Here is a 9797-nt window from a genome sequence, read left to right as displayed (position 1 = left end):
CAACATTGCAGTAAAGCAAATCATATTGAAATAAAACGAGCTAAACAGGAAAACGTTTTTGGACTCCTAGCTCATTCGAAACATGCGACTTGTTTCTTGCACCGCGCAAAATATATCGATCTCCAAAGTTGTAAAGATAAGACTTCCGGTAACTTGAATTAAATATCTTACCTCCAAGTTAGTTGGCTTTCTAGTAGGGTGCAAGAAAAAAAAATAACGTGTGAATTTAGAGGCACACTGTGCGGGAGCAGGGGGGGATGAAAGGACTTCCCATGATGCGTTGCTTCCAACTATATTATCATTATTTTTGGGTCACATGACTTGCCATTTCGACATGGACGCCGTCAGGTTAATTTCGCGGTGTGAGAGACCATTCGATCTCTCGAAGCTGATATATGTTCATTGCATCGATCTAGGAACCAAAAAATTCACTACAGTCACCAGTTTTCCTTGTTTAGAGATATGTTGTGTACTTGGACACTTTAGTTTTCCAAGGGAGTTGGCCGTTCGCCGTCTCTGTTGTGTTCTTTGGAGCGACGATTGCAAAGGCAAACTTTCAACCGCACGAAGCCCTGTCCTGATCAACGTTAAATCGTCCTGTTATTTCACGGTAACTATTTTTTTGTTGTTGTGTTTGTATCGTATTTGTGTACAAGTTGCTTTATTTCTCTTGTGTTCTCGCGCAGGCTATGGTAAACCAAGCAAACTAAGCTTAAACTTATTGTTATTATCGTCGGGTTTGTAAACGTGTTCATCTCAAGTTTAGTTGTGTCGAATTGTTTTTTTGTTTACACAGGAATCTGATGGAAGACAGGTTACCTTTATCGTGGACTTCGAAGTTGTGGGTAAAGTAGGAGCGTCTAAGCTTCCAAGACCTAAATCGATGGAGAAACTGGAAAATTCATCAGAGGACGATACGTCCTCCGATTGTTGTCCGTGGCTGGATTTAACCAGGTGTCGGTGCAGTTGCACTGAATATCCCAGGCTGATGAATGTTGTGCTGCCAGATTGCACTGCTTGTCATAACCAACCTGAAAACAACGGTGCTAACTCTTCAAGCGAAGAATCAGATGAGGATATTGTGATTGTAGATGAAATCCACGAGGAGTATGAAGAGGAGGAATATCTCGAGGAGCCATGTGACGAAAGAGAAGCAGTTGAGGAATCAGTTCCTCTTTTTACTGAATATGTTGGTTTAAGAGGCAGCTCCTTTCATGCAGATTGTCAAAGTACGTTGAAGAAATGCCGAGAAATTCTAGCTGCAAAAGGAACAGTTGAACTAAGACTTCAAACTGAACCAGACAACATCAGGGATTGCAATGCCATCATTGTGCAAGCCAAAGTGAACTTACAATGGGACAGGATTGGTTATATTCCCAAAGAAAAAGTCCCTAAATTTAATTCAGCAATGACAAATGGTGAGTTACAAGATGCAAAATTTAAAAACATCAAATGTCAGTATATCATGGTAGACTCTCCAAAGTGGACTTATATAGCATCTGTAATCTTTATCAAGGCTGGAAAATGGCTGCCTAATGATGGACTATACAAGTACAATGATAAGCTGTAGCCAATTTAATTGAATTTGTTTTCAGAAAATGAAAGCCTACATTATTCTTACTCTTACGAGGAATCGTCTGATCTCTTATTAATAATGTGCATATAAAGGGGAAAAATTAGATAGACAACACAGGTGATTTTCAGCAACCTTTGAGAGACTTCAATAAGTGTTTGCTAATCAAACTCAAAACACCATGTAGGACGTTGGGAGATTTTTAACAGTCTTTGGTGGTTTTCATGTCATGGTCAAGTCAAGTGAACAGTAACATGATGAAAAAGTGGTCGTCAGATGTTCATACATTGTGTTAAATTCAGTTATTGGCCTGGTCGTAACCCAAATACCCTCCACCAACCCAGTTTTCAAAGAGCAAAGCAAAGTCAGCTATACAATAACAAGATAGCATTTATTAAAAAGAACTTTATTTCTTTGATCACCCTTGACCAATGATTTTAATAAGTCTTGAATTTTAATTGCTTACCATTTTTTGGTTTGAGGATGTATACACATTATTTTCCGTTGACACACTCTTGCAAAGACATACTTGATTTTGTATTAAGATAACTTTACATAACTTAGTATTCACTTGGATAAAAAAATCCTGTTTTGGTAGGGTTTAGTTCAAAAATTTATTTCTTTATGACTCAAGCTGTGACAGTTCCTCCTAGGTGATTAAATCTATATTCTCAGCACTTGTCTTCATGTCATTGGTATTGTAGGGAGAAAATAATAATTAGTATTGTTGGGGGTTAAATATATAAGATACAATTGCTATCCTTGAGGAACAGGGGGTAAGCCAATATCAAAACGATGAAATCGTTGTCTTGTCGATGTTCTGTTTCTGGCTGGAAGAAATGACCGACCGGCAGCAAATATGGATCCATCTTCCCTGGTATTTCTAACAAGACGGTGCAAACGGTATGGGTTCTTTGTTAGGTCATCACAATCTTCATCGTCACTTCCACAGCCTCGTGGTGGTTCATCAAAAGATGGCAACAAGTCCACTGAGAACCTTTCATTCAGAGTATGGTAAAAGAAGGGAAGATCTGGGTCCATACGTTTTGTAAATTCCCTAAAAGCGTAGAATTAAAGAAGGGTCATTAAAAGCTTTCCCTACATCAATGTGTAGTCACTGATATGGTTGCCACAGACATTGCTTTTAATTTCAAAATTCCCTGACTTTTTCCCTGAAAACAATAAAATTTTCTTGACCAGAAAAATGCAAAATGTCAGGTCTAGTTTCTACCAGCCTTTAATGGTAATTTAAATAAGCCATGTTAAATTATTTCAATAGATCAATTATGATATATTAAAATTCAGCCTAAAGCAATAGACCTCAGTACGAGGCTCCGGGAAATGAATACATAGTTTGGGGGTTTTATTCCTTAGAGCCTCATACTGGGGTCTATTACTTTAGGCTGAATTTTGATATATCGAGATTGGGCTATTTTCAAAATATCAACTTCCCCTGATTCGAAATAGAAATTGCCCAGCTTTTCCCTGGCCTTGAAGAATACTTAATTCCTTGACTGAATAATCCATGATGAACAAAATTAGTCTTTTTGAAACAGTAGTTAATTTTGAGGCACAAATTCAGAACATTTTTTCCCAACCGTAAAACCCGCGTACGAGATAGAAGTGGCCACTATATTCACAGGATCCCACACATGTACATACCGTACAATCTTCCTCCACTTTAGCTTGAAATCCTTGAGGGTGAAATATGGACCCAACCAAGTGTGGCACATACCATAAAAGCACTCGAGGTCATCAGTTTCCGATGCACGGGGATTCTCCACATAGCCAATTTCTTGATTTTGTCGACGACGAAACTCTTGACTTTCAATGTTGGTTGTCACTTCAATGATGGTTTCTCGAGAAAACCCTCTCAAACCCTCTATAGGCCTACAAATTCAAACCAGAGTAAACAATGTCAACTTTTTGTACTATGTGCTATCGAACATTCATTTCCATGGATGAGGCAGCAAATTGCAATGAAGGCATACTTAAATGAAGATTCTATTCCTGTAAAAAGTCAACAGTCAAAACACAAATTATGGAAAGGGTTTGTGATGATTTTCATTCACATGGTTATATTTTCTTAAACATGTTTGCAATGCTGTTCATGCCACATTCTTGTTGTACTTTATCTACACAGATCTTTCAAAGATTTGCTTTCCCCTTTAAAATGCACCCCTCTGTTGGAGTAAACTGCATATTACAGGGATATGTCAATAATAGTTTATGGGCATAAATTTACTTGTTTATGTCAAGTGTGGACAGATCATAATTGTCCTGATGCCAAGGAATCCACTCATCCAGGATGTAATTGAGCATCTGATAGTTCTGCCTGCATCTTTGTAGTTGACTTAGGCCACGCCCATCAGATGCTTCATGCCATAAAGCAACCGTCTCAACGTATTCTGCTTCTGCAAGGTAGTGGTTGTCTTTGAAAAATTTGGCCACATGAAAAGAGAGCAATTTCTCAGCATCTGGTACTGACTGCTTGCGTGAACCAACCAATGCTGCATGGGTGAGTCCCGTCATGGGGTTGCGCATGGCTTCATCAAACCTTTCATAAATGAGCTCGCTGTTGTTGCCATCCCTGGTGTGCTTAGCTATTCTCTTTAGTAGGTGGTTGTGGTCTGCTCTTTCATGGTGAATGTCACCAGTGATTGGGTCCACCTCTGGCACATACACATACAGGCTGAAATCAACACCTTGATGTTTCCAGTGCTGGACATCACATCTGAACTGGTATGTGGCCACCACAGATCTTAGTTTGTCAAGCAAACTTTCAGGTGTGTCCTTTCTGAAGGGGTATGGTGCATGCCCATCAGGGACCAGTTTCCCTCTAACAAACGTAACTGCATCTTCCAAGCTCAACATCTGGTTGTTTCTCAGCTCATGCAGTTGAAAAATAACCTCATGTAGGATAGCTGAATTTGGACGGGCCACAACTGGAAGACCATTGGCATCAACTGCAATCAAATTTATTGAAACTTTGTATGATTACTTGAAATGAGTCTTACTAGTTTGTTTAGTGTTAATTTCAAGTGCCATTTTAATTGAAAAGATCATTAAATATAACCATTAAACAAACTATTGCAACTGCACTTGACAGAAAACAATGTCAATTGATTTTGAGGATCTTTAGACTGCCAATCATCCTATAGTTCAACCCCTATTAAACAGCCACCCTCAGGGAAATGGATAGTGGGCCATTAAAAGGGGTTGGCCACTCAATAGCAGTAAAAACAATAGAAAAGCCCTCATCGGGACTTGATTACTGGCCGCCTACTAGGGTGGCTGTTTAGTAAGTGGCCACTGAATAGGGGCTTGACTGTGGTACAAAAGTACTTGTCTGAGGAAAATTAGCAAAATTGTTCATTTAGAAACTACGATCTAAAATCCAGGTCACAGGACACCAAAACAAAATAGTGGTCAAATGTGGCCTACAGTGTTTAGGACAGATACTATACTGTTATTACCTCCTTGTAATTCAAGCATCTGCAACAAAGTTGTTTTACTCATCTTGCTGACACTGTCACGAGCATCATGAGCTAGCTGCCAAATGTGCAGGGGGCGGGTCTCACCCCTCCTCCTTAACTGCTCAAACTCACCATCAGTACTGGTACCTACAGATAGCAGAAAAAAAAAGATATTCAACACAAAGGAGCTTCAGCAACAATGCTTGTGAGCCATGGACAGCAACCAGGAGAGGAAGGTTCCTACTTGGTGCCTGTTATTGACTTTTTGTCAACAATATCATCAAATTGTGGACGCTACAACAAGGGATGGTCTTTTAATCCAGGCATAAGAATATCCTTCCTTGAATTGGTCGGCAAGATTGACAAAACCCAAACTGGAACAGAACAGACATGCTTCACCTATTCATATCATTTTTGTTCATTATGTCAAAAAAGAGTACATACCAACAACTTTGAGATGTGCCTTGGTCATTTCAATTTTGATTTTCTTGGTGAGATCCCTCACTTCCTGGTCTCTAATCCCTTTATAAGGCACATACTGGATGGGAATGGCGTAAGGTTTGCAGATGCGCTGCTCGTCGGCCACCATGAAAACAAGTATGTGTGTTGCGCAAATCCGCTTTTTCTTGAAGAGGTTTCGCAAGAATTGCAAGTAGCCAGGGGATTGTTTCAGCCACAGTCTCCAGTTAGGTGCTACTGGTGCTTGTGATTGTGAAGAATTCAAGTCAGCAATGAAAGTACTGATCTGCTCCTTGAAGAAGGTTGCCTGTTCCAACAGTGTCTGAAATTCTACAATGTCCCAATTAAGGCTTTTCAGAGTCTCAACTGTGGTGCTGGGGTTGTTGAACTTTGAACGAAACGACTCTACTGCTTTTTGAAGACCATCATCAAGAAATGCAATGTCTTCCTCTAAGGCAGTAATCAGTGCTGCAAATGCAATAACTAAATCTTCCCTGCTGATGTTATTGTCTTTAGTTATTGTTTCACAGCTCGATATTCTTGCTTCATACTCCCTCCGTATATCTTGCAGCTTACCATCCAGCAAATCCACGTCACCATTCCACTCTCTTCGCAATGACTCCTGTAAGGCTGCTTTCACATCAGTCCCATCAGCCTTTATCCAAAACCGACCCTTGGGGTTGCATTTCACTAATTCTTTTACTGCTTCTATCTGAAAACCAAAACACAACATGAACCAAACTAAAGAGGTGCTTACTTGTTACGCAAACAACAACAACAACTTTACTTATTTACTCATACATTTACAATTTTACAAAAATTACTCTGGAGAAAATCGAAACAAAAATGTCCATAACACAACACAATCACAAATTGACTGGTATTCCTTTTCATGAATTTGTACAACTGGTGTTTGATTGATCATCTATTTTCCAAATAGCATTCCTCTATAATTTTATTTGAAATGTAAGTTGGAATTTTCTTGCTAAGATTCAATTTATACAGACAGGTTATTTCAATTTTCATTCAAAATAGAGTTCCAATCCACAAACTGAATAACTAAAACATTTTGAATGAATAATTTTAGATTTTCTTCTTACCTGGATTTCTGGCTTGGTGCTAAATGGTGACTTCTGCATACTTTTATTCTGAGTTTGAGTACTTACACAGGGAACATTTACCCTTGCCTGAAATAAGAAGTATTATTATGGCTGTATTAAAAATTAACTTGTATCTATTTCCTATGAAAGGATACAAGGGTCATTTCCAATGAGTAATGTAATATAAAACTGGGACTTACTAACCTCGTGTTGAGAGCTACACACCCTTTTCAGTGAAGCCTATTTATATGTAGTCCCAACATAACTGTCCACTCAGAACTGTGTACAGTGTTACTTTTCTACTGATTAAACATATTTTCTAAGTAAACTTGAACGTCAATGAATAACTTTTAATTACCTTTCTTGGGTTGCCCATGTCTTTCCTATCACAACCACTCCACATAGGCCCACGAAAGAGGCGCTTAAATTTGCCCCCACCGAACTCAGCATCCAAGGTGTCCTGCCACATCTTATAGTCGGGGGGTTCTCTTATCTAAAAGATATATTTAAATAACCTTATTCTCAGAAATAAAAACAAGAGAGGTGCTCTGATTGTTGTGCAGGAGCATCTGTGTAGCTCTATACTGAATAAATGTAACAACAGCTTTGCCATGCAACTACATGTACATTATATTCAAGATATTTTTACATAAGCCATTAGTTACAACATAGAAACAAACACTTCCACAGACAGGGAGACTTGATGAGTTACCATTATGATAACCTGATCCAGGCATGATGATTTACACCTTCACTACCCTAATTTACCATGACCTTTTCAACAACCATTCATACAGACTATTATACAAACCTGGGCAACATGTGTACAGCTGAAGAACTCTATGATGTACTGCAGCATCCCAAAGGGCATTCGGTTTAAATCCAAACTCGGCTTGCCTTCATCATTGTAGAGGCAGCTGCACCACTTGTAAACCAAATTGGGCTTGTCATTTCTTTGAAGCATTAGCATTGCTTCCAAGGACAGGGTTGCAAAATCTGCCGGATTGCTGTCAATTCCCACCTCTCTAGCTTGCTGAAGAAACCAGTAGTTGAGCAGCATTCTTTGATCTTGTTCATGCAGGTGGGGGTGTAGAGCAACAATCAAATCTTTAAGGTGTTCTCGGAAAGAAATCTGTGTTAACAGTGTTAAAAGCAAATTATTTTTGTCAATCACTCTACTGAAAGCCTTGAAAATCATGTCAACCAGTTGTGACTGTCCAAGGTGATCAATGGCATTTAACACATCAGAAGAGCTTTGCAGCTCTGTTTCTTCTTCATTAAGGACATTTGGCTCCCCTAGGTAGGAATCCACAGATAATCCATATTCGTCTTCTGCCTCATCAACACTTTTATAATGGCCTTTCATGTATACCACCACTCGTTGGCGGATTGATGATCCTAAAAATATGAAGGGTAACAATTAGCACCTCAACAAACATGGAATACATAACAATTGTCATTCACAGCCCAAAAAATCAGCAAACTGAATAAATTATTTTTTATGTGCGACTACCAATTTAAAAGACATTATTTTTAGTCACTAATGAGTGATTGCATTATTTTAATGCCTTGCAACAACATTCCAAAGACAAGACAACTAAGTAATGTCAGACATGAAACTCCGCAAATTATCCCAAAAGGAAAATGTTCGATATTTCAGTATCAAACTAGAGGTATGGAAGTTATGGGTATTCAACCTTTATTTCTTAACTGGACCTCCTCTTATCAGCATACTATAAATTTGTGCTAGATTAAAGGATGTACCAACCCTCTCTGAGATACTGTGTTCCAGCTGTCTGTTTGATGTACTCGGCAGCATCTTTCCAGTATTTTGACTTCGGATTTAGTGAAGGCCATTCACTTTTTGTTGGCTGCAAGTCTTTGTGTAAGGCAACAAACTGTACAAGTGCCACATCCTCTTTCCTCTGCCAAACAATCCTTTGCTTCTTTGAGTCAAATTTTAAAACTTTTGGCGAAGTATTAACTCCTTTAAGTCTTGTGACTAATCTTGGTTGGGGTACCTTTGTTTAAACAGAATTAATATTATTCTCAATGATGTAATATACAAAAATGTAATGTTTCGAAATCTCCAATTCTGCTAAATAAAAAGGCTTAAAATATACACCCCCAAAAATTTCGAAAATGTTAAAATTTGAAGATTAAGACTAAAGAATAAGGAAATCTGGGAAGAGAAAAACTGCACGAATAAACAATGTGACAAAACCTTCTGACCAGATGATTCTCTGGAGAGAAAATGCTTCACTGATAGGTTAAATCTCAAATTGTAAAATTAACCAAAAAATCATTTTACTAACCGGCTTTCCTGACGGAGAACTGCCGAAAAGAGACTTTCTTGAAGAACCAGTTGGAGTCGGTCTTTTTCTCAGCGGCTTGTTTGGTGTGTTCCCCGTTTCTACATGTAACCTCTTCTGATCCATATTAATAGACTCTGTTGATAAAAGAGCCCAAAAGAAAGATTTCCTTTCGTAAAAAACCTCACAGGCAAACCAGTCATCTTCAAATAACAAAGCTAAACCTATTTCCAATCGAGAAAAGTAATAAAATAGACGAAATGGCCCAAACATCGCGCCATTCAACGATTTATAACAATTATTTCCTCGAAAACTGCAACAGGAGAAGACAGCGCAATGGCCGCTTGGCGCCATATTTATGTAAATTTTGACCGTTTATTACTATGATTAAACCTGAGTACATTAGAATACATTTAAGCACATATTGCTTACTGAACTTTATACTAACAATTTTAAGCTTCATTGCTCAAATGTATTCACAAACGTAACGTAAAAGCTGGTGTGTTCTGACCTTTGTTCCGCTTATATTGGAACAACAATGACCTCGTCACGGCATGTTGCACTGAAACATAGCCCTGAATGAAAGAATATAAACAATGATTATTGATCAAGAACGGTGGAAGCAGTAATTGAAAACGTAAAGAACACATGGGAAACAAAAATACTCACCGAGAGGTCGAAACAAAGTCAAAAATTGGACACGAAACCGACGCTTTTTTACGCTCCAAACATCCGATTTGTCGACGTGGTCATCATGAAAAACGATCAGATTACACCAAAGCATCATGGGAAGTCCTTTCATCCCCCCCTGGTGCGGGAGAATTAAACTTCGATTGTGCGGGGAATTGTGCAGGATTATTGACGAACCAATGTTCTT

At 38.6% G+C, this 9797-nt stretch overlaps 2 protein-coding genes across 3 annotated transcripts; one reads left to right on the top strand and one right to left on the bottom strand.

The window, feature by feature from the left end:
- The first annotated feature begins 265 nt into the window (after positions 1–265).
- Positions 266–2250, top strand: LOC149104906 (uncharacterized). The gene is made up of 2 exons (XM_089271455.1): positions 266–610; positions 797–2250. Exons 1-2 carry the CDS (start codon positions 317–319, stop codon positions 1568–1570), a joined length of 1068 nt encoding a protein of 355 aa, XP_089127581.1. The 5' UTR covers positions 266–316; the 3' UTR covers positions 1571–2250.
- LOC110069658 (uncharacterized) lies at positions 1964–9700 on the bottom strand. 2 transcript variants are annotated; one of them, XM_089271445.1, is made up of 10 exons: positions 8924–9425; positions 8377–8629; positions 7420–8006; positions 6967–7101; positions 6609–6695; positions 5494–6220; positions 5050–5196; positions 3819–4539; positions 3236–3463; positions 1964–2630 (listed from the first exon to the last, which is right to left on the bottom strand). In XM_089271445.1, the coding sequence occupies exons 1-10, from the start codon at positions 9272–9274 to the stop codon at positions 2330–2332; spliced, it is 3537 nt and encodes a 1178-aa protein (XP_089127571.1). In that variant the 5' UTR covers positions 9275–9425; the 3' UTR covers positions 1964–2329. The 2 variants fall into 2 exon arrangements, with proteins under 2 accessions (XP_089127571.1, XP_089127570.1); XM_089271444.1 differs by lacking the exons at positions 1964–2630; positions 3236–3463 and adding an exon at positions 9432–9700 and having other exon boundaries at positions 3465–4539; positions 8924–9057.
- Between the last annotated feature and the right edge of the window lie 97 nt (positions 9701–9797).

Source organism: Orbicella faveolata, unplaced genomic scaffold (assembly GCF_042242905.1).
Source record: "Orbicella faveolata isolate gen_17 unplaced genomic scaffold, um_ofav_v1 contig_34, whole genome shotgun sequence".
Taxonomy (NCBI): Eukaryota; Metazoa; Cnidaria; class Anthozoa; order Scleractinia; family Merulinidae; genus Orbicella; species Orbicella faveolata.
This window is presented reverse-complemented; position numbering and strand designations above follow the sequence as displayed.

What these genes read in the sequence shown, in the direction of transcription:
- LOC149104906 (XM_089271455.1), top strand. Translation starts at nt 317, where the DNA reads ATGACTTGCCATTTCGACATGGACGCCGTCAGGTTAATTTCGCGGTGT. An exon ending in AATCGTCCTGTTATTTCACG is followed by an intron (nt 611 to 796) that starts GTAACTATTTTT and finishes TTGTTTACACAG; the next exon opens with GAATCTGATGGAAGACAGGT.
- LOC110069658 (XM_089271445.1), bottom strand. Translation starts at nt 9,274, where the DNA reads ATGGCGCCAAGCGGCCATTGCGCTGTCTTCTCCTGTTGCAGTTTTCGA. An exon ending in ACATGGGCAACCCAAGAAAG is followed by an intron (nt 6,696 to 6,966) that starts GTAATTAAAAGT and finishes TTCTTATTTCAG; the next exon opens with GCAAGGGTAAATGTTCCCTG. An exon ending in AAGTGGAGGAAGATTGTACG is followed by an intron (nt 2,631 to 3,235) that starts GTATGTACATGT and finishes CTACGCTTTTAG; the next exon opens with GGAATTTACAAAACGTATGG.